A 25,142-nucleotide genomic window follows, 5' to 3' on the forward strand; every position below is an offset into this window, starting at 1 on the left:
TTATTAAAAAATATAAAATTAAACAAAGAAAAAAAAACACATATACCGAATGAGAAACAATATTTTTATTTCAAGTTCTAAAATCACAAATTTATACAATAGTAATTTATTGTACCAATAAAACTCATATAATCAAATAAGTTTATAAACCTAAAATTGCACACAAATCACGTATCATTTAAATCACTTTTAGATCCATACTACAAAGATCAATCACAAACACATGTCAATAAAAACAATATATAAATATATATTAGAAGATAGTCAAATCGATCAAAATTATCAACAAAAATACAGCAAAATAGCATGGAATATACAACCGATATCAATATGCATGCTTTAGCCAAAAAACAAAAAAAACTGGTTGCATACCCTAATAACATACCCCGCATCTACCACCCATACCATGTCCAAAAAAAACAAATGAATAAGAGTTGCCACCAACCTAATATTCATGTAGAGTACTACATGAAAAATTTATATATTTGACACTTTATAATAGTACATGAAGAAAAGGATAAAAACAATCACATAATTAAGCTCGACACTTCAAAACATATATCACTTCCACCATAAAGACCTGCAAGAAGAACAACATAAACAACACAATTGATGATCAACCATGATCAACCATTAAGAGTAGTAGTATTAAAAGAAAAAAATAAAGTAAACAGAGCATAAAAGCAGTTCACAGTTCACACACGCAATTATTAAAGTTGTAGAAATAAGAATTAAAAATTCCATCTTCGAAATCATCCCGCCATTGCAAAGTCAGAATACAAATGTGTGTATAAATACAAACGCTCAAAAATCAATAAAACAAAAGGAATATAATGAAAGCACATAGAAAAACGATTGAAATGGAATAATTGAAGAGATAAAAAGGGGGAGGAACATCACAAAAATCACCATCTTGTAGGGAATTTTCTTGTACAAAATTAGGCCAACTCATTTCCAAAAACCAACAATCATTCACTTTCTTCACATCAACTTCTCAACTCATCTCTCTTTCCCCTCGCATTATCCTACATCTTATTGGAATATTCTCACCAAATTTGTCGATAAAATCTGGAGGAATTCTCTATTGTATATGCAAACGAATTAAGGAGAAATAGAATTATTAAAGCATTATTATTATGAAAGTTAGTGGGTAAGTGTCAATGAATGTCATTAGTGGGTAGTTAATCATGGAAAAAATAAGAGTCATAGTATTAGGGCATTCACAGTGGGACGCCCTAAGCGACGCCCTATGCACCGCCACGTAAGCATTTTATCCTCCTCCCATTCCACCTGCAGTTGGGCGGACTATAGCCCACCCTAAGCGACGCCCTAAGCATATTACTTCTATTTTGTATTTATATATTTTATGCAAATTTATCAAGCAAAATAAAAAAATAAAAACAACACAATTAAGGCAAATCCTACATTTACTTAATTAAAAAAAAAGTTACAAAATAAGAAATTAAAAAAAAAGTTACAAACTACGAAATAAAAAAAAATTACAAACTAAGAAATTAAAAAAAAATGCCCCATCAGCTCGTCTAGAGTAGTCCCAACCTCCGGCTAAGGCCATCGATCATCCGCTGGATGCCTTCTCTTTGAGCCAGGTTGGTCGCCCGCATCAGAGCGTTGTGCGCGTCCAACAACGTCCTGTAGTCGGAGGAGGCCACCAAATCCGTATAGGCATGCGACGCAGCCGAAGTCTCACTCGGGGTCGCGCTCGGGGTCGGGCTCGAGGGCTGGTCAGACGGCGCCGTGGCGGATGTGGTCACCTTGCCCTTGCCCTAGGCACCTTGATGCCAGGGGGATGCCGGGAGGACATCGGTGTGCCGGAACTCTCATCGTCGAACACCGGATTGTTGAGGTCCATTGGAGACGCGCCGCTCTCGCTACTTGTATAATCAGCGAAGGTGCGCTTCAACGCCCGCTTCCTCGCCGCCGTCGATGGGGGAATCACGCCACCAACGAACATCTGCTTGTCCCTCAAGAGCGCCCAGGACTGGTAGTGCTTGAAATTTCCGTACAATGACATGTACGACTGCATCGCTTTGTCCCGGACATCCGCGAGACTCTCGCCACTGCCCTGCTCGCTCTCGCATTTCTCGTACTCCCCCGCGAACTAATTTACCTGCTTCTTTATTTGATCCCAGTGCTTGCGGAGCTGCTCCCTGTGGCGCTTGTAGGCGTACGCCGGCTTGGCCGCGTTGTATTTCTCGGCGATGCGCTCCCAATACGCAGTCACCTTCTGGTTGTTGGCGAACACCGGATCCTCCGAAACATCAATCCAACATCTCGTCAAGACAATGGATTTGGGGTCGGAGTAGTTCGTCCCTCCCGGGGCGAATTCTTCACTCACCTCCGTAGAAGGCAACTTCTGGGCTCGTGCCTTGGTCCGCTTCTTCTTGGTGGCGGAGCCAGACGCGGCGGCAGAGAGCGCGGCGGCGGCGGTGGGGCGGTGGGGAGAAGGCTCCATATCGGACAGCCCATACGAGTCGGTGCTGAAGTCGGGATCGTACTCGGTGTTGGTGTCGAATGGCCGATATTCGTCGGGTTCTGTACCCGGCCATCGTGCACCACCGAACATCGGACTATTCGGATTTGGGTAATATCCGGAATCCATTTTGCTTGAAATGTAGAAAAATGTAGTGTGAATTTGAGAGTGAAGAGAGTGAAAAATGAAGCGAAAATGAGAGGTATATATAGGTTTTGAAAATTGAATAAAATTAAAAAAAAAACGGAAACGCGTCGCATCGTCCGCGTCGTCCACAGTGGCGGACGATGCACCGGACGATGCGTCGGACGATGGGGTATCCTCCGCGCATCGTCCGCGGATGATGTATCGGGCGTGGACGATAGTTAACTCATCGTCCGCGATGCTGCAGTGGCGGACGATGCGACGGACGATGCATCGTCCGTCGCATCATCCGCACCATTGCGGATGCCCTTAATATTTCATTTAAGTTACATAACACAATATTTAAATTTAATACTATCAATGACAGGGGAGTGATCAATTGCTAACTCATCATTTAATTGCTAACTACAACTAATTTAAGGCCATAGGATTTAGAAAACGTGTGGTCTACAATTTGCCACGTGTAATTTTCGTTTTTATTAATAAAATCAAAAAAGATAAAAAAAACGCCAAATTAGGGTTTTAGATGAAAATGTCAATATAGTGTTTCGGAAATATCAACACAATGCTTTGAGAATGTCAACACGATGGTTTAAGAATGTTAACCCATTGCTTATATTGACATTCTACATGTATTATATTGACATATTTTATATAGTATGTTGACATTTCTGCTTTACGAAAAAATTGAAAAATTTTCGATTTTTTTTTCAAATTTTGACGTCGGAACATATGCATATATGATATCGTTGGAATCCTTATAAAATTATCTTTAATTTGATATATGTTATATGAATTTAAAGTTTTGGGATTTCTTTTAAAATTTAGTTATAACTAAACATGTAGTTAATTGACATTAATACCCCTATTGATATTTTATAGAATTAATCATATGGCTTTATTGACGTTTTTTGTTGATCGTATTGATATTTCTTGGTTAATGATCTAGGCCCTTAATTTGAATATTTAATGGCTATTATTTAGTTGTAGTTAGCAATTAGGTATTGAGTTAGCAATATAACACTCCCCATCAATGACATTCATGTAATTATTCCCAAAACTCCCCTTTTATATATTTATGGATGAATAAAACCAATTATTGTTAATAATAAAAGAACAGTTTACCGATGGAAAAGGTAAATACAGAAAGAAAATAAATGTTAAATAAATAAAAATACTAAAAGATTAAACAAAAATGCATAATATTTGATATGATAATTAGAATTGATTTATATGAGTAATGAGTTGAGGATAACGTTCTATAAATGGGAATGCTCATTTTGTGGGACATACGAAAATAGAAAGTGCACATATTTTTATGGGATGGGTGGAGTATTATTTTTTAGCATAAAAATATTACTCAACAAATTTTTATTTCATATGGACTTAATTCCTCGGAGAAAAGGTTCGAAAATTCTAACCAGTCACACGAATACTTCAATGGTCATATATAACAAATGAGTTCGCGTTAGTCTCACTTCTAAGTATAAATAATAGCAAGAGGGAACATCTTTTTTAGTCCACGAACTTAACCAAAGTATCATTTTAGGTCCGTGAACTTTGAAAATATCATTTCAGATCCATCAACTATGGGTTAATATCATTTGAAGTACTTTTTTACTATTTCCAAGTTTTTCTGGACGAAAATACCCTCGATACCTTAAAGGGTATATATTTTTAATAAACTTATCATATACTCATATTTTTTATAAATATCTTTACATATATTTTTGACGAATTTTCTAAATATAATTTAACCTTCAATATTATCACTTAATTATGTGACATGCAAGTAAAATTGCTTCTTCAATTTTTATATTAAAGAATTTTAAAATTGAATAAAGAACTTTTCTTTAATAATAAAAAATTTGATAAGGATCTTTTCTTGCATGTCACTTAATTACAAAATTAAGTGATAATATTGAAGGTCAAATTATATTTTGAAAATTCATCAAAAATATATAGTAAAGATATTTATAAAAAATATGAGTATAGGATAAGTTTATTAAAAATATATGCCCTTTAAGGTATCAAGGGTATTTTTGTCCAAAATTTTTTGGAAATAGTTAAAAAGTACTCCAAATGATATTAACCCATAGTTGATGGGCCTGAAATGATATTTTCAAAGTTCACGGACCTAAAATGATACTTTGGCAAAGTTCGTGGACTAAAAAAGATGTTCCCTCTAATAGCAAATACTCCCTCCGTCCCAGATAATTTGTCCCATTTTTATTTTTGGTCCGTCCCACATAATTTGTTCAATTTCACTTTTTACCATTTTTGGCAGTGGACCTTATATTCCACTAACTCATTCCTACTCATATTTTATTATAAAATTAATATATAAAAGTAGGATTTACATTCCACTAATTTTTTCAATTTACTTTTCATTACATTTTTTAAAATTCTTGTCCAGTTAAAGTGAAAAGAATTAACTGGGACAGAGGGAGTACACGAGGTTATCAAATGTAAATTCCAAATTCGAGGATAAAGCCAAATCACGAGAATCCACAGCGTCGGCCAATTATAAGCTTGTGGACAAATATATGTATGCCTATTTGAATTGTGAAACTTAGGACTTAGAGAATCATCTAATAATTGATTTGATAATGATTGTCAAATAAAAAATTAAAATCGAAGTTCATTTAATTCTCAAATCTCACTCGAATTTGATTTTTTAATCAAACTAAATAGCCAAAGATATGTTGCTTATGTTCAGTGGCGGACGCAGAAATTTTTTTTAGCAGGGACTGTACTGTAGGCCTCGTTTGGTAGCTATGTCATGTTTTAACTAGACATATATAATTTGTGATAGTTATCATAGTTTCAATTAATTTATTTATCTTAATTGGGTGTTTGATAGCTTAAGATAATTATGAATTATTCTATTTAAGTGTTTGGTACAACAAGTTACAACAAACAAAGGATAAAATTATAATGGTCAAAATTAACCTCACTAATTTAAGCTAATAATTAAAGTACCTCGAAGAATAATTGCTACTCCATCTCTCTTCTACGATCTCTCTCTCTACTGTACATAACCAAATTCCCAATATTCCATGGCCACCATCTTCCTCAACTCTCTCTACTATAATTCTCCAAATTTCAAATATAATAAAATCAATATCTTCCTCAATCTCCTTCTACTGTACTTCTCCAATTTCCATATATCCCAAAATCACCATCTACCTCAATCTCCTCTTCACGGACCGGCGATTCTCCATGGCGCCACCACCGCCGCCTTCCCTCTCCCTTCTCCCTCGTCTCCTTCTCTCTGAATCTCTCTCTCTCTCTCTCTCTCTCTCTCTCTCTCTCTCTTCACCGTAACACCTTAATTCGCGCCACCTACCATCTCGCTCAGAAACCATCGCCTATGGCCGTCGTCTCCGTCGCCGCACGCGTTGGAAGTCCGTCTCTCTCTATTTCGGCATCGATCTACTTCTCCCCCAATTTCAAAGTTTAGATTTTTACTCCTGCTCAGATAAATCTTGAAGAATAATTGCAAAACGTTTAACCTTTGATTCAGAAATAGAGTCACCGGAAAAGATGCATAAACGGAATCGTTCAATTTCGTTTTCCGGAGATTGGCGGATTGAGAGAATGAAAGAAGAGAGACAATAGCGATTTTGAGAAGAGGAAAAATATGGAGGCACATTTTTATTTTGCTTAAGGTTAGAAAAATTGATGGGGCAAAAATGTATTTTGCTAAAATTAAATAGGTATCCTGATATGTAACATAGCAAAATTGAGGTTTACATATATGGTTGAAACATGACGGCTTTGTGCGGGCCGGATATAAGATACGGGCTATTTAGATAGGTAACATAACTACCAAACGCACAAATAAACCCAGATTACTCCCTTATCTAGTCGTAACATAGCTACCAAACGGCCCCTTAAGGACTCCTTCCAGGATAGACAACCCTTAGGACGATATAGAATTTTATGCAATTTCATTTTAAAGAGTTTAAACAGAAAGTAAAGGTTATTGAATATTTTAAAGTATGTAAAAATGAATAAATTAACGTAGAAAAAATATTTTGAGTATTTTAAAATAGAATATATGAATATAATAAAAGAGGACAAATATTAATGGGTGTTTTAAAATAGGAGAGAAATATAATTATACATTTTAATTATTTCCTGAAGAGGTGGGGATCATTTTTAATAGGATATGAAAAAATAAAGTGAATCGTAAAATCATAATCATATAAGTATAAAAAATATATAAATTTTTTATACACATAAAAACCAGCCCAACATGTATTTAACAAAAATATATCTACGCATATTTATATCTTAGTTTCCTGGAAAATTAGTAAAAAATGTAAAAAGAAATAAGTTAGTGAAATTTTCAACATAGATTAACCGGTTAGAGTGTTCAGTATAATTTAAAGGAGGCTATGCTTAGTAACTAATTTTAAAAAATTCCTTAATGGAATGATTAATCACTCTTTAAAGGTCATTAAATCTTTTAAAAGCAATATTCTCGGGATATGAGAATTACAAGCTATAAGTGAAACAAATCTCAAACACGTCATTTTATGTAAAAAAAATATTATTATAATACGCTTACTCTTCTTCTAATTAAATACGTCTTCTTCTCCAAATAAAAAGGCAGCCATTGTTACTGTTCTACAAAGTTTAAATAATCAAATTCAGCCCCTTTTAACATCCAATTTTTATTTATTTAGTCTGAAGTATCATTAGTTTGGGAAGGGCTAAGCATGCATTTCGAAAATTTTGAGAAAACTTTCAATAGAAAATATATAAAAAAATATGAATTGGGAAGGGCTTAAGCCCTCCCCCACCCCTTACTGTGTCCGCCACCGCTTATGTTGGTTAAACTGTTACTACCGATAATATATGCTCCATATACTTGCAGCTTATTTAGATCGTAAACTTTTAAAAAACCAATAATCATTTCAATTTGACTAATAGAATACAATTCAATCTTGAATTACTATATCATGCAGTTGTACGCATTGGGCCTGTAATCTTGTAACTTCTATTTCTTGATATATTAACCCAAAAAAAAGGAGGTGGATAACTTAAACGCGATTGATAAAGTATGTCATTTTAAAAAGGACAAGTCCCTCCGAAAAAATAGGATTTGCTATATCTAATTACTATTATTACTACAAAAAATAGTTAAATTTTTCCACTTTAATCCGTTTATTAAAGTATTGTACTAGTTTTTTCTCAATGAGGTGGACTCTGTTTTTTTCTAATATTACTACTACTTTAACTATTTTTTACTCTCGATCATACTCTTCTATTAAAATTCATAATATCAATCACTAATATAATTTTTTTAGAGGTTATAAATAAAATTAAACCATTACACTATAACAGATTATTTTTCATTAACTATAGTATTTTATTTAACTAAATTAATTATAACTAAAACTTGTGATATTCATTTTGTTCAAAAGATTATATCTTATGATTGAATCTTAAATGAATAATCAAGTACTCTAGTCTATCTAAAAGAATCTAAAAACTTAATCTTAAATAAATAATATCTTTTTCTTTATAATTAAGGTGAAATTTTTTGTTGTGAAATTTAAGAAATAAATGTTTAATGTATTAAGTAGATTAGATTAAAAAACAAGAGAAAAAAAATAACAAAAATAGAATATAAAGTGAATAAAATAAAGATAACTTGATTATAAGAAAACTTTTTAAAATAAAAAACTGCTCAAGTAGGGAGTCCGTAATAACGGAACGCTGTAATATAGCAAATGGATTACTACCTCTGTCCCTGAAAATTTGATACATATTACCATTTCGGTCCGTCCCTGAAAATTTGATACACTTCACTTTTACCATTTTTGGTAGTGGACCCCATATTCCACTAACTCATTCCTACTCACATTTTATTATAAAACTAATACTTTAAAAGTAGGACTCACATCCCACCAACTTTTTCAACTCACTTTCCATTATCTTTTTTAAAATCCATGTCGGGTCAAAGTGTAGCAAATTTTGGGGGACGGAGGTAGTATTAAATTTGTGGCACTTAAAAATTGATAAATGAGACAGAGGGCTGTACTCATCTCTTTATCTGTCGTAATTAAACATATTTCTAGGGTCAATCAGCAACCATTTTGTACACGTGTCAAGATCCCATGTCGATGGAAACCCGATGAACTCTGCCTTTACGTTTATCATTCTTTTACTCAACCCTCTCTCTCTGTCTCGCTCGCGTATGTTCTTGTATTCTACTCGTTTTTTTCACTTGTATGTATCTCAAAAGATTTCGATATATGAAAGTTTCTGCTTCTGGGATTTTCTCCTCTTTACTCTGTAAGCACATCTTCTTCCATCTTTTTGTGGTTATGTTTTTCACTACTCTTATTTATTTATTTTCTATAAGAGCTTGTTCTTGGCTTTTATGCTTTTGATCACGTCTAGGATAAAATCTCTGCTGCTTATTTTAAATTTCTTACTTTTTATAAGAGCTTGATGCTGACTCCTTGATCGTATGTTCTATCTACGGATAAATTATTACTTAAAAAAAGAAAAACTGAAGGGGATATATTTAGCACAATAAATTGGCTTTCTTGGAATTTGTGGAATAAAGTTTTGAGCTTTTGTGATAAAGATGATTGACTTAAAATAGAAATTGTTTTGAGAAAAATTGTTCTTGTTTAGCTGAGATTGGAAAACTGCCTGCTTATGTGATTGAAGTTGTGAAAAGAATTCTGAGGAATTATTCCAAATACATACAGGGGGCTTAAAAAGTTTTCATTTTGGGGCAAAATTTGTGGAGAAGTATATGTAGCTCCATCGTTTATAGGAATCTTGGAGTTTATTCTCTGAAGTTAAGGTAAGGGCTTTCTTGTCCAAGGATGTTTGTAACTGTTGATGTCCTTTGGTTTAGGTTTGCTGAACACAACAAGCTAAAGCAATTTAGTTTTTTAGGCCTTTCCACAATTCTTGTCTTCTATATCATGAGGAATTGGTAGAGTACCTGTTAATCCGTTATTGCTCTGTGCTGATATTGCAGTGGGTTGTTTGTTTCGGTGTTTGCATAATTATATCACCTTAATATATGCAGTTACTGTGAAATATTGGTCCTCGTCTGCATTGAATTGCAGTTTCTTTGCATCTTTAACTTCTATTTTTCTGGGAAATGAATGATGATGAATAATCAACCGATTTCTTATTTGAAGAACCTGGTTTACCCTCTTTCTGGGTAAATAATGACTTAATCTTTCTTGTCTGAGAAATCATGAATTTGAGGAAGTTACTATTTTCCTAAAAATGATTGGCTTAATGCTTGTATGTTTATTGCTTTGAGCTGGCACAAAATTTGCCAGTCTGTTTATAAAGGAGAAATGAATGAAACTTACTAATTCAATGACTCAATTGTGTTTGAATTCTTGCAGCTGTTTAGGCACTTGTCTAGGCTGCGGACATAGAAAGCGGCATGATGTCAAATTCATTCCCTACTTTGTCTTTCAAAGGTATAACATGGGCTGGAAATGTATACCAAAAGTTCGAGGCTATGTGTTTGGAGGTGGAAGAAGCTATGTACCAGGTAAATAAATTCTCTCCTGGTCTTGTGTTGCAACTCTTGAGCGTTAATAACAGAGAGCCTTGAAATCTCCCTACCTCTTCTTCTCTCTCCCACTTTTCTCTTTCTCTCTCTATAGAACTTATTTCATATCTTGTACTACAACTCATGTATGCTACAATTGTTTTATTTGGTCTCTCTGCACTTTCGATCTTTATTCTTCTTCTTATGTGTATATAGATGAAAAATGGGAAAATTTTAACTGCCGATGCTGCCAATGTATCCGCTGATCATTATTTTTTTTTTGTCTTATACCAACTTGAAATAGGAAAAGACATCTAGTCGAGAGAAACATAATCTCTTTAGCTCATATCCTCCCACTTTCTCTGTTTAATCTAATCGGTGATCACTTGATGGAATAAATGAGCTTAGTAGCAAAAAAATGTTATTTTTATTAATTGGTGTAGTTTGCAATGGTGTTAGCTGTATGTTTGTAGTGTTTGCTCAGTAAGTTGTGTTATCATATTGGTGCCTAAAACACATATTTTTGTTTGGCTTGACAGGATACAGTTAAGTACGTTGAAAATCAGGCGCAGAAAGTTGGTGTTAGCGTAAAGAAGTTCTGTTCAGAAGTCATGGAGGACATGCATCGATCCAGTGACCATCCTCTGTCATGCATAGATTCCACAAGCGTAGCTTCTGATGACATGTCTCTCATCTCTTATGGTTATGCTGATGTCAACAAAAGGCCGACACCAGGAATATTGGGTGATAATTGGGATATAAAGAAGAAAGAGAATCAAGATCAAGTTCTCTCGACTACAACTGCAGAAAAAGAATCATTGCCAAGTGATGGAGATTTAGGCCTTTTCTTGCCTCAGTCCCCTGGAATCTTTATTGAGAATAAATCCCCGGAGAAATTTAAGAAAATCGGGATACAGAGGCGTGGAATTGGCATTAAAAGAATCTCCAAAAGCAATAATCCTTCAAAAGACTTGTGTCTGAATACTTCTGTATCAGAAGATAAGAGGAGCAAGCTTGCGAATTGCGAAACGAGAACTAGGTCCAGGGCCACCTTTGACAACACTAGGTCCAGGGTCACCTCTAACAATGCAGACCTTACGTCATCCTTGGTCTCCATTGGGAGGTGTGAACCTGGGAAAGCAGCAGTGAAAGGAAATGCACGATGTCTTGATCATCCAATTGAGTCTCCTGCTTCTGACAAAATTTTGTCCTCTGAATCTGTAAGGCCTGATAGTTCAAGGATGGCCCCTGATGACCCTACTGTGACATCTTCATTGAACACGGTGAGGGAGCAACCTGGTGAAGCAGTGAATGGAAACACGGCTCCCCAAGATAATCTAATCGAGCGTCCTGCTTCCGAAAAGGTTCGAGAGACTGAATCCACGAGGAAAGTTGAACATGTTTCTGGTTGCATTCCTCCTGCTTCTGCAAATAATTTAATAGATGAATCGGTGAGGTTGGAAGGAGATCCTGAGTCTACTGCATCCTGTTCATACTCGCCTGCAGATTCGACAGGTATTTTTATATCAATGAGTTTTGCTTAGTTTATTACTAGTGGTTTTGCGTGAATAAATATTTTGTACTTCACATAGGTGCATCCGTGAGTGATATTGTTGGGGGCTCGGGTTCTAGAAGTAGTAAGGCTTGCAATCCTGAATATGAGGAAAATAGAGTTACTGTGTTTAATGAAGGTATGTATAATCTTGTTTTTTGAGGCACACTCTTATTAAATCCTATTTTTTATTAATAAACCCTAACTAGACACAAAATAAATCTTAAATTGGATTGGTTTACCCTGCATCCATGGATCTACACAAGCTTATGCACCGTGCATCTGTGAACAATAGCCCTTATTATCTGGTTACAGCAAATCAGCAACTTTCTTGTTTTCCTGTTGCAGGTACATCCATTACAGATTGCTTGTCAACTGCTATTTCTCCATCATGCAATGCTGAGTCTAGCAGCAAGGATTTCATCACAACTACTAAAGGTACTCTAAGTTAAACGTGTATAACTTCGAAACTATCTGTTTGATCGTGATTTTCGTTTGAGAAGTTCTATTGAGTTAAAAAAGATTGTGGATAGTTTGCATTGCTAGGTGCAGAAAAATATGAGTAAAATGCTGGGAACTTTGATATGATCAATTGATCATGGACAATGATAGTACTATACAGTATTCTTTTAAAGAACTTAATGAAAAAAATACATGAAATGATTTTGGTCGTATTTCTTAGCAACCTTTGCTGACGTCTCATTTTGGCTTTCAGATAGCTTTGATATGGAGTTTGTAGAAAACAACAAGGTTTCTGAGCTGAGACAAGAACCGATTGAGACCGATAAATGTAGGGATGATTTGGAGGAAAGCTGTATCTTCGTGAATGGAGACGAGCTCCATTTTGACCTTCAACGGACTAGGAAACACAAGTCATACAAGGTCTCTCTCTCTCCCCTCTCTCTCTTTTGCATTACATCCATTTTATTGAGTGGAGAAATGTATTTCAGAAAAGGATCCGCGAAGCACTTTCATCCAAGTTGAGATCAAGGAAAGATGAACAGCATGTCTCGTCCCAAGACGAGCAAGTGAGGTGGGGTCGTGCTTTTGCTGACGATTCCAAGGAACAGAAAGTGTCAGCTTGTGAATCTGTTGAATCAGATTGGGAGCTTCTTTAGAAGGCTCTTATAAATGAATATGAAGATGCTATAAAATTGTGAATAATTGGAGAAGATGATGTGCTCTGCATCTAAATTAGCATGCAACAAAAAGAAGTGAAAATGCATTGTTTGCTTCTATATGTCAATATCATAAAATCATATTATACTCTCTCTATAATGAAGTCCCCGAGTATTGCCGGTTTCTCTCCGGTTGGAATGGTATTAAGTTCTCAATATTTGAATAAGATGATAGTTTAGGCACTGTTTGTATGTTTCTATTTCCATTTTAGTCACTACTGGTATCATTAACACTATGTTTTTGCATAATAAAAGTTTGAATGGAAAAAGAGATGCGAAGGATAAAGGATGTGCTTGGGAATTCTCGAATATGTACACTTCATCATAAGAGCATTTTTCTAACACAAGCAATACGAATTGGATAATATGGCATAAAAATAAATATAACGGAAGTGCACTGGACATAAAATGATTAATAAATAAAAATAATGGAGGTGCACTGGAAATAAATTGTACGTACATAATACATCAATGATCAATGTAATAGCTTTATACTCCCTCCGTCCCGGATAATTCGTCTCAGTTTTCCATTTCAGTCCGTTCTACATAATTTGTTCAATTTCACTTTTACCATTTTTGGTAGCGGACCTCATATTCCACTAACTCATTCCTATTCACATATTATTTTAAAACTAATATATAAAGGTATAACTCACATTCCACTAATTTTTTCAACCCACTTTTCATTACAATTCTTAAAATCCGTGCCCACCAAATTATCCCGGAAGGAGGGAGTATATAGCAATAAAATCTTTTATCCAATGTGTGATAGCTTTATCAAATTTTCCAGTTCTCTCATATACAAAACAGTTGGCATATCTTAGGTATTAATTAATTTATCATCATTGCTTATCGGAAATTGACCAATACAGAAGTTAAATTAATGTAATCGAAACGTAGGTTATGCATTATTCCCTCCAACCACTTCAGTAATGGAGACTTTATTTTTCCGCGTGAAAAATAAAAAATGAGTGTTTGAATTGAAGAGTATAAAAAGTTAAAAAGGAACAATGAAAGAGTTAGAAAAAGAAAATAACATTTTTGCCAAGAAAACAATAATTAAACTATTTTTGGATTACCAAAAAGAATATGACTTAAATACCGTTGGATAGAAGGAGTACAATTTACTCTCAATAAATTAGTAATGAATTATCACACAAATTTAATTGCTCTACATTAGTAATATTTCAAAGATTGTGACATTTAAGGAAGTGGTAATTAAAATATATTGAAAACACTGGCAATTACATTGTATACCGGCAGTGGATAAAAAAAGGAGTAGATAACAACGTTAAGAGAGGTGGGAGGATCCAATCCAATAGAGGATATAAACCAATTTCACGATTGGTAGACTTAAAAAAGAGAAAACACAATAAAAAAACATTTGAGATGAGTATAACCCATGCACAGCGACACGTAAGATTCAACACACATTGGAGGTGCTTACTCAAATACATTCGTCGCTGCACTTTCCGACACGTGGCGTTAAAGAGGTGACGAATCTTCAAATTTGAACCGCCAAAATGCAACGAAGCTGCTCTTTTTATACCAAATCCGGTGCGTGATTTTTAGCACAGAATCAAACACCAAAAAACAATCATATCATCATACAAATATATTTCCTCCTGCTAGTGTGTGTGTGTATTGAAAAAAAGTTTGTAACAATGGCGTCGGAACAGGCGAGGAGGGAGCATGTGAAGGATGAACGAAAAGTTGAGGTGGAGAGAGATCGAGTTCCGAAAATGGCAACTCATTTCGAATCCCTGGTTGATAAGGCTAAAGACGAGCATCAGCCCCATCACGCTGGGGAGGCGACGATTCATATCGAGGCGGTTCCGGTGAGAGTTGCCGGGATCACGGTGGAGAGCGGCGGAGGGAAGCAGCAGCCCTCGTTGGAGGAAGTTTCTAGGATGAGGGGGCAAGCGCAGCAGAACTCGATGGAGGCGATCCGGTCGGCCGAGAAGGCGAAGATAGGCGGCGGCGGTGCAGCTCAACATACTGCGGCGGCGGAGAAAGGGCGACAGGCGGCTGACAGGGCGACGGCGGTGCAGAAAGGCCAACAGGCTCAAGGCTACATTGCGGAGAAGGCCACTCAAGCCGAGGATACTGCCGCGCAGAGAGGCGGACAGGCTCGGGATTACACCGCGGAGGAGAAGGCGGCTGGGGCGAAGAATACAGTGGTGGAGAAAGGCCAACAGGCTAAGAATACGGTGATGGAGAAAGGCCAACAGGCTAAGGATTACGCGGTGGAGGCTAAGGATGTGGTTTCTAGTAAAGGCCAATCCGCTTCTCAAATCGCCGCGGAGAAGGCTAAGGCGGCCAAGGATACCACGTTGACCGCGGCCCAATACGCCGGCCAGAAAGCAGCGGCGGCGAAGGATACAACAGTTGACACAGCGAAGAGCGCTGCACAATATGCCGCTGAGAAGGCTGCGGCAGCCAAGGACACAACGGCACAATACACTGCTGAGAAGGCCGGGGCCGCCAGGGATACAGCAAAAACTGCTGCACAATACGCGGCTGAGAAGGCTGCGGCAGCCAAGGATACAACGGTCGACACAGCGAAGAGCGCTGCACAATACGCTGCTGAAAAAGCAGCGGCAGCCAAGGATACAACAGTCGATACAGCGAAGAGCACTGCGCAATACGCCGCTGAAAAGGCAGCGGCAGCAAAGGATACAACAGTGGATACAACCAAGACTGCTGCACAGTACGCCGCTGAAAAAGCAGCGGCAGCCAAGGATACAACGGTCGATACAACCAAGACTGCTGCACAGTACGTAGGAGAAAAGGCGGTTGCTGCTAAGGATGTAACAGTTGAGAGCGGCAAAGGAGCTGTGGGATATGCGGGGAAGGCTGCTGCAGGGGTGAAGGATCAGGCAGTGGTGGCGGGCTGGGAGGCGGCGCGTTTCACCCTTGAGAAGACGGCAGTGGCTACTGAGACGGTGGCGAATGTGACTTCGAAGGTGGCGGGGTACACGGGAGATGTGGTGGTGGCGGCGAAGGATAAGGTTGCTGGAGCAGGGCAGGCGGTAGTGGGGTATGCAGGGGAGAAGCTGGCAGCTGTGAAGGATACGGTGGTGGCAACTGAGGAGAGCGCGGCGGAGTATGCTGCCAGGAAGAAGGAGGAGGCTAAGAGGGATCTTGAATTGAAGAGATCGTCACCGCAAAAGGTAACCAAAATAGAACTGTTTTGATTGAGCATAAGCAAATGTGGTTGGTGTCCAACTTTTGGTTTTGTGCAGGAAGAAGGGGGAGAAACATTCAGCAAAGAGGGATTCTACCGCCCATCTGAAAAGATCAAGGAGCAGTGGGGAGGAGAAGAAGGCAAACAGTGGGGAGGTGAGCATCAAGCAAGGCGAGGAGGGCGGGGCGAACAGTGGGAGCAATGGGGAGGAGGGAAAGGTGAGCAGCAAGCCAGGGGAGGAGGGCAGGGCCAACAATGGGAGCAATGGGGAGGGGAGAAAGGCGAGCAGCCAACTGGGGAGTACGGGCAGGGCGAGCGCTGGGAGTCGTGGGGAGACTGGCAGCAGCAAAGGGGAGGCGAGCAGGAAGAGCGTGGAGAAGGCGGACAAAAGCAAGGAGCAATCGGAGGGGGCATCATGCGGGCGATTGGCGAGACTCTAGTCGAGATAGGCCAGACAACGAAGGATCTTGTGTCAGGGCAGCATCCTCTGCTTGGGAAAGAGGAAGACGAGAAAGAGACGTACAAAGGCACTGGCAAAGACATATAGTGAGTGTGTTTCTAGCTAAATAAGATATGAGATGCTATGGCATGTCATCGTCAATCTTGTGTTTCTGTTGATTGTGTTGTATGTGTGGTACTGTAGTTTTTGAAGAACAGATGCTCCTGTGTAGTGATCAAAGTAATGTAGTTCTTGCAGAACAGATTTTCATACTATGTTCAATATAATAAAATTTCATGCTTCCTATATATCATTCCACCAAGATTTAAAGGAAGGAAGGAATCAACCTAACTAATAGATTTACATAGTAAAAAAAAAAAAGATAGATTGCGTCTCATTTGGGTGGCTTTCCCAAACTTGAATTTTCTTGCTCCATGGAGATAATGCAAGCAAGCCTTTCATATACCTACAATTATGACAGTTTTGAAATAATAATAGTATCCTGAAAAAAAAGAGCACAAACTTTCAACATTAAACATAGAATGGGCTGTGGCATGATACCTCAGAAAGCTTGTTTTCGTTGTTGGCTGCAGGAGAAGGATCATACCTGAAAACATCACAACACATTTAATCACAGTCCAAGAAACATCAAGTGAAAAACATAACTTTGATCTTACCATTCACGAGGAATACCAGCTACTTCTCGAGCTGAATGATTGAATGGACCTTTTATCTCTACATTATACTCTTTCAGAATATCTGTTCAACAACAAGGGGCACTCCGATTACTATACTATACATTTCTCTCTCTCAAATTGAATATGATACAACAAGTTGAACAAGGGGCACTCCGATTACTATACTATACATTTCTCTTTCTCTCAAATTGAATATGATACAACAAGTAACAGAGAACATTGCTCACCTGCGAAAGCAGAGCCAGGGGTGCGGCCCAGTTTCTGGCAAATGGAGACGAACCAGTACACACCAACTGCAACGTGAGCAACTTCTTCATCGGCTATCCTTGCAACAATGCTCGAGGTTCGTTGATCCCCGAAGCCGGTCAGTTTATTGACAAGTCGTGGTCCAGCATCTAGCCCTCGGGCTTCCTAATTCAGCATCAATGAATCAGGGGTTTTTTTTACTCATTTTAAAAACATTGGGATATCCAAATGTTACCTGAACCAATGGGATGCATGCAAGCCTAGCTGCAACATTATCCGATGATTTCTCACATTCAGCCCACAAAACACCATGAGCTGGCATGTCGCCATAGCTACGTGGAGACAAATTCGAAGGTCATTGCAGAAAGAAAATGAATGCAATACCAAGGCCTCAAGCTTGACTTATCAAATTACCTAAATCCAAGCTCTGCGAGCCTTTGTGAACACCAAGTGAAATGCCGGCTCTCGTCATCAGCTACATGAGCAAAGTCGGCGAAGAAACCTTCACCAAGAAGCTCAACGTATGGTGAGAACCTAACAACAGTATCCCATGCAAGATCAATAGCATTTAGCTCAACATGAGCGAGGTTATGAAGCATGTAGGCATTGAGAGGTAGACCCGAACTCTTTGGCGAGGGAATGTCTTTTGGGGAAACCTGGACTAAAGACATGCCATGAGTCGATGAGAGAAATAAACATACCTAGATGTACATCTACAAAAAACTAAGAGCATCAAGTAACATTTCACTTCAATTTGTCTTCCTGCTACATAAAAGAAAACCGATCGAGATTTATCATATGATTTTAGTGACAATTGAGAGCAGATCTCATAGTCAAAACATCATCATTTTCACTTCAGTTTGTCTTTCTGCTTGATAAACTAAACAGATCAAGATTCTTCATACTATTTATTTTTGGGGAGAAGTGAGATCAAGAGTTAAAAAAAATAAGTCAAGCCAATCGCCCTATAGTTTGGTGAATATACGCGAAAATAGTCTATGCAATCCATACAAAATCTGAGCTTGAATCAAAGGAAAAGAGAGAAAAGCAAGATACGAATCATAAACTTGCATAAATGATGCATGAGCAAGAACAATTGTGGAAAATGCTAACAATTTCAACCAATCTACAGATTACGTTACTCCAATAACAACTGAGGAAGAATCAAAAGGTAAATATTGGGAATTCGTCATAAGCTTGAATCATTGTGATTTGGGGCACAGCGCATAAGCTCGATCGTGGTCATTTATACATAAACAGAAATTCATCAATAACAAACCCTCCACGGAAATGGATAAATCTACGAAATTGCAGTCGATAATCAACACCACCAATTTCTAACAAAGTACAGCTTCCTTTAAAATTAAGAAAAAACAATTCATAAATTTCAACAACATTGCAGAAATCAGACGCCTTGATCAGTCGAAGAAACATACCAATTGGGGTTTAGCAGGGCGAGCAGGCTTAGAAGGGGCATCTGAGACTCCAATTGGCAAACCCTCGCGTCGCCATTTGGAGTAGGCAGCGTGAGAAAGCTTAGCTTTTGCGAGGGGGTCTGGGGTGGAGAGAACGAGGGCGGCCATTTCCGCCAGAGAAGAGCAAGAGGTGAAGTCAGGAGATGATGACGCATGTTCAATTTCATTATCGTGGAGAATAGGTCCGTTCGGGCCCCAATGGCGGTCGCGGTTGAGCGGGCTTCGCCGCCAGTTGTGAAGGCCGTACCACTGCGGCTGGTAGTCGATGGTCGCGAGGGAGCAGAAGCATTGGTGGTATCTCGGCGGTTTGCGGCGGAAGATGGCTGCGGAGAGCATCGCCGTCGATTTCACCGGCTGCAGCATTACAAACTTCATTCAATTTAAAATTTTTAATTTCATAATTTTCACTTTATTTATTTTAGTACAACTCCGAAGTCCGAATTTGTTATTAATGGGCTACCCATTAATGTGGTAGGATTTGTTAATGGGTAGCCCACTCGATTGCTCGGTTTCTAACACTTCATTTTGAATATGTGAAACAGAAGCGGCCCAGCTCAATGCAGGTATTTTATAATCACTTCTTGCCTTGGCGTCTCTGTGTATAAAAGTAATTTGAATTTTGAAAGAAAAAAGATTCCAGGATTTTGAGTTCTCTATTTTTATTAGGTATTCTATTCTATTTACCAATTTTAATTTTATTAAAGTATTTAGATATATTATATACGAGTATTTTTTATGCTACAATTATACTTATTATTAATTTTAATAATGCTAATACTGATAATTTTATTATTGTTGTGTTAGAAATCATATGTGATTATGATAGTAAATAATACTTCATCAGTTCCATAATAAATTAGTTTTTGTCATTTTAGTTCCGTCTTACAATAAAAGTTTTTTTTTTCACTTTTACTATAAATGGTAAGTAGATTCAAATTCCACTAACTGATTTTACTCACATTTTATTATAAAACAATAGTAAAGTGTGACTCATATTCCACTAATTTAATCAACTTACTTTTCTTTACAATTATTAAAACACGTGTTGGGTGAAAAAGGGACTCACATTCCGAGACGGAGAATGTATAATTATTAATTATATTTATAACTATAATAACTTGTTAAGAATTAAAATAATATTATTCAAATTATGAATCATAATATAAAAAAATAAAGTTTACTGTTAGTATTATTGTTGTTGTTATTTTCATTCTAAATTATACTAATTAATTAAGAAAAAATTAATTTAATTTTTAAACATTTATCATACCTAATTTTTATAATAATACTCCTAATAAATAACTATAATTATAATAATAATCATGCCTTTTATCATATTATTATATACTATTGTTACTATTACATTAGTATATAATAACAGGGGTGCATTAAGGTCCTTACACCCCCTTAGTCTTAGACATAACACTAATATCAGCCCTTGAATCTATTAATCTAATGGTTATGATTAAAAGCATCGCCGTACATTATTATATCATTTTCGTACATTAAAGTGCAATTTGGGTATATTACTGTTACATTATTTATATGGATAAGTACATTAACTTAATGTATACATTAATTTGATCATTAATATAACATTAATGTGTTTTAATGTATATGTCCCTTCTACGTAATGTAAATAATAATTTATTGAATGAATGGCGAAAGTTATATCCATTCCCTAAGGGTTTAGCAATCCATGAGGCTAGGGTGTAGTACCGACTAAGTAACACAACGTTCACTAGGGTAATCGTGTGGATATTATACCCTAGCCCTATGGATAAGTTAACCCTAGGGAACTGGATCTAACTTCCTCCGGTTGTTAATTTTATGTTAATACGATGGTACTACAACCAGTGGCGGAGCCAGACTTTTAGCGATGGGGGCCCAAACAACTATTCATTCCGTCCATAAAAAATAGTCTTATTTATAAACTGCACGAGTTTTAATGAAAAAATGATAAAGTAAGAGAGAGAATGTATAAAAATGTGGGTAAAGTAATATGAGAGGAAAATTTTCCATGCTTATAAAAGGAACTATATTTTGTGGACATTCTAAAATCATAAAATGAGATATTTTTCGTGACCAAAGGGAGTATTAAAATTTATTGAGTATGTTCAGTGTTTGGAAACAACTCGAACATAAGCTATAGAAAAAGTTGTGCGTGGGAAATAAATAATAAGAAAAATATGAATATGTGTTTTTGGGCAAAGCATTGATATTAATTTTACTAGTATTATACATTATTATATATTTATATGTCTATAGAATTGTTTTGATTCTTAAATTACAAATATCATTCTTTATGAATACAAATTTAAACCGTTTATGCAAAATAGTAATGTGAGAAAATCAATAAAATAGTAACTCAGAATTACTAATTTAATAAATATAAAAATAAAGCCATAAATAAACTAAACATACCTTTAAAATAAGTTTTACTAATCTAATTATATATTTATACAGTTGTAGAATTATATAATTATCTACTAATATTAGAGAATCTGGGACACATGCGAATCCAAAAACTTTAGAGAATCAGTAAGCAGAATAATAAATAAATGCACCAACAGGACTCGGACTTCGAGTCTCACGAATGAGTGGCTCGTTCCCACACCAACTGGGCTAACTACTAATATTAAGAATGGTGCATACATATATTATACATAGTAAATGTTCAAACGGCTAGGGGGCCCTTGGGCCCCCCCGGCCCCACCGTGGCTCCGCCGCCGACTACAACCTAGCCCCATGGACTACTAAACCCTAGGTGAATGATGTTATCTTTCGGCCCTAAGAGAATTAATACGATGCTACATTACTGGATAAATGATGTACGATATACCCATGATAATGTACAGTATCGTACATTATCATGGGTATATCGTACATTACTGTCCGACAACTCATGCTTTTGTGAATTTGTAGATGCTATATAGTATAGCTTCCATTCACAAAAGCATGTGTTGTTGGACAGTAATGTATGATATACCCATGATAATGTACGATACTGTACATTATTCATTCACCTACGCACATTAATGTGTGAGACTCATACATTAAAATATCATTTTCATACATTAATCATGTACTAATAGGATCGCGTTAAAATAAAACCAACCTACTAATTCAGAACCCAGAACTATCTCAATATTATGTATTAAAATTATCAACACAAAGACAAAACTTTCTGAATAGATTTGTGTTGATAAAATTATATCTTTGTATTGAGATTTAAATTTACATGTTATGTTGATAAAGTTATATCTATATGTTGAGAAATTTCCAACATAATGTTGAAGTTCTGGGTTCTGGATTGGGAATTAGTTAGCATTTGATTACCCCCCTAGAACATGATGTACAAATATAACTACGTCATGTCCCCTAGAACATGATGTACAAATATAACTACGTCATGTAGCGAAGTCATATACAATTGTGTTTTACCATTTTTACCCTTCAATGTACGAAAATGATAAAATAATGTACGTTATTAGTTTTAATTATAACCATCAGATTAATAGATCCAAGGGTAGAGATTTGTTTTCTGTGTTACAAATATTTAGTGTAATGATATGAATATATCCCTATAATAATATACCTAGCTATAATAACAAGTGCTAATGCAATTATTAGTATTATGTTTCTATAAGGAGTATTAATCAAATCTTAATGTAAATTTTAAAATTATAAATGATTATCTTTTTTATTTTAATTTTAGTCAGTTAAAAATTTAATTAAAATATATTTAATCCGATTATTACGATAATTAATTAATCCAGTTATTATGTCAATAAAATAATTGAATTTAATCAATTAATATAAGTTATGCTAACAACTTTTCTTGATATTTCTAACAATAGGATAATAATGTATCAGGAATTATAATCTTCAACAACATTATTTTCCCACAAAAAAGCTCTAGGTAACACAACACTCGTCTTCATTTCCATGTAAGCTGTCAGGATTATTGTAACGCCCCAGAATTTCGTTCTTTTCTTTCGAGATAAATCGGATTTATTAGCCTATCTAATTTCGTTTAGAAGTGGTGTAATCGTACTTCCCTCGATGTATTTTCGACTTTGGAGTAATTTAAGTATTTTCGTTGGAGGAAATAAAATGCAAGGAAAATTTAAGTTTCAAGAATAAAAGTGGAGAAAATACTTTTATTAGAAAAATGTGGATACACCGTGAAGAAATAGAAATACATGGATGATGGAAATAGTACATGCCTGCAAGTGTGATAAAATCAACATGCACCTATTCTACACTATCTATCCTACTTCTTAATTCTCAAGTTTGGAAGCAAACTAAATTGGGGATAGAACCAAATGAGCTCAAGAGGAGCATCTTCTTTCTTTCCCTCTCATTCTTATTCTCGATTTTGCTCCCATCCACAAGCTCCAAGAATGCCTCCATGTATCTACAAAGTTTACACCAAATTGAGGGTTAGAAAGTTACACACAAGTAAAGAGGGAGGGAAGCACAAGCTAAATAAGAGATGGAGCAAGTAGGTGAATAGTGCAGCTAGAAGAGCTACAAGATAGAGCATGAGGTAAGCCAAATTTTGTCACCACTTCATCTAACATCAAAAGAGATTCAAGACAAAGAAGGCATAGGAGAAAGAGCTCCTACACAAGCCCAAAGTAGAAGATGAGTCAAACTCTCATCTCCCCGTCGATCAAGGCCGAGAAATCAGCCAAGAAGATCAGCCACAATCACCAAAACGGCAAGAATCTCACAATCATCAAGCTCGAAAGAGAAAGAGCTAGCAACCCCAAAATAGGAGCCTTTGCTTCCAAGTCTCAAACATAGATTCCAATAGCTTAGCACTATATAGGAGCCATCTCCCTTCACCTCCGCCACCCCACTACTCGACACCAAGCGCGGGGCGGCGAAGAGGAGAGGAAGGAGTGGCGAGCGGCGAGGGCGAAAACCGCCACCACCGATACAAGTTCAGCAAGTGAGGTAAACAACCTCAACACCAACAATCTTCGCATCATGTAGAACAACAAGTAGATAGCACAAGAACTTAGAATTTCCATAAGATTCTCACAACCAAGTATGGAACAATAGCAGAAACCTCAAGATCTCCCACAGTAAGCATGTGTAAGAATAGAGACTCAATACAGTAAGCTAAGTGCCCCAATTGAAAAAAAAATCAGAACTTTAATACCATAGCCAAAGACCAATTCCAGTGAGCACTCAAAAAGGATGGATCATGGAATTTAAATACTCCAACAAGAACATAGAAATACCATCAATCTCCAATCTACTAGAATTTAAGGAAATTGAGTAAAGGAGAAAATGGGAGGTGACTTAGCTTAGGCGGAGGGGCTGCCGGGCGACGAGCGAGCGTCGACGGAGTCCGAAAATTTCCGCGGAGCGACAGAGGCGGCTGAGAGAGAGGAAAAAGGAGACGAGGCTCTCCTCTCCGCCGCTGGACTCGCCGAGAAGGCGACAAGGCAGCGGCCCTGCTCGCAGCTGGAGGCGTGAGTGCGACGGCGAACTTCGGAGCTTCCCCACGTGAGCCGGAGAAAGAGTGCGTGCAGCACTAGGAGCCCGACGAGTGCTCGGCGGCGGCGCTGCCACCACTGGCGCGAAGAGGCGACGGGGAGAGCTCGACAGAAAGGTCAGCGAAGAGGGAGAACTCGATGGAGGAAGGAGTACGCGCCGACGGGACTCCGGAATTCCGTTGGGGCAGGGCGCGGTTTTGCCGGAGAGGAAAGGCGCCGCCTCTGAATTCGATTAGGGATTTCAGTTTGAGAGGTAAATGATTTTGGGGTAAATGTACAAAATTGGGAGAAGAGGCGGAGCCGGCGACGCAGAGAGGCCTCGATTCGCCGGAGATGGCGATTCGCCGGAGATGGAAGAGTGGCTGTCGCTGCTGCTTCTTCTTCTTTAGAAAGAGTTCATTTGGGAATAAGGTGAATTTGGAGAAAAAGGGTTGATCGATGGAGTATAAGGGGAGTATTTTGGGCCAAATTATTTTAAATAGTTGTTGGGCCTTAGTAATTAATTAAGAATTAGGCCAAGGAATTTCTATTGATTTGGGCCACTTGAGTTGTTATAATTAAGTGAGTGCAGTGGGCTTTGGGCCAAGATTTAAATTATGAGAAGTTGGATGGAATTAATTGAAGGACTTGAGTTGGAGCTCAGTTAATTAATTTCCGAACAATTTGCTAAGTT

General features: G+C 37.2%; 3 protein-coding genes across 6 annotated transcripts; 2 read left to right on the top strand and 1 right to left on the bottom strand.

Moving 5' to 3' along the window:
* Positions 1 to 8,782: 8,782 nt before the first annotated feature.
* Positions 8,783 to 13,094, top strand: LOC125196029 (uncharacterized). Of its 3 annotated transcripts, XM_048094374.2 has the most exons (8): positions 8,787 to 8,944; positions 9,370 to 9,467; positions 10,030 to 10,181; positions 10,721 to 11,696; positions 11,774 to 11,872; positions 12,082 to 12,171; positions 12,449 to 12,615; positions 12,684 to 13,094. In XM_048094374.2, exons 3-8 carry the CDS (start codon positions 10,071 to 10,073, stop codon positions 12,849 to 12,851), a joined length of 1,611 nt encoding a protein of 536 aa, XP_047950331.1. In that variant the 5' UTR covers positions 8,787 to 8,944; positions 9,370 to 9,467; positions 10,030 to 10,070; the 3' UTR covers positions 12,852 to 13,094. The 3 variants fall into 3 exon arrangements, with proteins under 3 accessions (XP_047950333.1, XP_047950331.1, XP_047950332.1); XM_048094376.2 differs by lacking the exon at positions 11,774 to 11,872 and having other exon boundaries at positions 8,783 to 8,944; XM_048094375.2 differs by lacking the exon at positions 9,370 to 9,467.
* A 1,372-nt stretch (positions 13,095 to 14,466) lies between these two features.
* Positions 14,467 to 16,845, top strand: LOC125194348 (late embryogenesis abundant domain-containing protein / LEA domain-containing protein). Of its 2 annotated transcripts, none has more exons than XM_048092519.2 (2): positions 14,467 to 16,084; positions 16,161 to 16,699. In XM_048092519.2, the coding sequence occupies exons 1-2, from the start codon at positions 14,576 to 14,578 to the stop codon at positions 16,536 to 16,538; spliced, it is 1,887 nt and encodes a 628-aa protein (XP_047948476.2). In that variant the 5' UTR covers positions 14,467 to 14,575; the 3' UTR covers positions 16,539 to 16,699. The 2 variants fall into 2 exon arrangements, with proteins under 2 accessions (XP_047948476.2, XP_047948475.1); XM_048092518.2 differs by having other exon boundaries at positions 14,469 to 16,084; positions 16,157 to 16,845.
* Positions 16,767 to 19,338, bottom strand: LOC125194349 (diiron containing four-helix bundle family ferritin protein, putative (Protein of unknown function DUF455)). The gene is made up of 7 exons (XM_048092520.2): positions 18,918 to 19,338; positions 17,896 to 18,137; positions 17,717 to 17,813; positions 17,463 to 17,646; positions 17,215 to 17,296; positions 17,099 to 17,144; positions 16,767 to 17,003 (listed from the first exon to the last, which is right to left on the bottom strand). The coding sequence occupies exons 1-7, from the start codon at positions 19,329 to 19,331 to the stop codon at positions 16,932 to 16,934; spliced, it is 1,137 nt and encodes a 378-aa protein (XP_047948477.2). The 5' UTR covers positions 19,332 to 19,338; the 3' UTR covers positions 16,767 to 16,931.
* Positions 19,339 to 25,142: the final 5,804 nt, after the last annotated feature.

Source organism: Salvia hispanica, chromosome 4 (genome assembly GCF_029641045.1).
Source record: "Salvia hispanica isolate PSC_SH4W2 chromosome 4, Shi_PSC_v1, whole genome shotgun sequence".
NCBI lineage: Eukaryota > Viridiplantae > Streptophyta > Magnoliopsida > Lamiales > Lamiaceae > Salvia > Salvia hispanica.

Excerpts from the sequence above, each read along its gene's own strand:
- LOC125196029 (XM_048094374.2), top strand. The coding sequence starts at position 10,071 with ATGATGTCAAATTCATTCCCTACTTTGTCTTTCAAAGGTATAACATGG. Across the intron at positions 11,697-11,773 it reads CTCGCCTGCAGATTCGACAG|GTGCATCCGTGAGTGATATT; the intron begins GTATTTTTATAT and ends TACTTCACATAG. Across the intron at positions 12,616-12,683 it reads GGAAACACAAGTCATACAAG|AAAAGGATCCGCGAAGCACT; the intron begins GTCTCTCTCTCT and ends AATGTATTTCAG.
- LOC125194348 (XM_048092518.2), top strand. The coding sequence starts at position 14,576 with ATGGCGTCGGAACAGGCGAGGAGGGAGCATGTGAAGGATGAACGAAAA. Across the intron at positions 16,085-16,156 it reads AGAGATCGTCACCGCAAAAG|GAAGAAGGGGGAGAAACATT; the intron begins GTAACCAAAATA and ends GGTTTTGTGCAG.
- LOC125194349 (XM_048092520.2), bottom strand. The coding sequence starts at position 19,331 with ATGAAGTTTGTAATGCTGCAGCCGGTGAAATCGACGGCGATGCTCTCC. Across the intron at positions 18,138-18,917 it reads GCCCTGCTAAACCCCAATTG|GTTTCCCCAAAAGACATTCC; the intron begins GTATGTTTCTTC and ends TCTTTAGTCCAG. Across the intron at positions 17,297-17,462 it reads CCCTGGCTCTGCTTTCGCAG|ATATTCTGAAAGAGTATAAT; the intron begins GTGAGCAATGTT and ends GTTGTTGAACAG.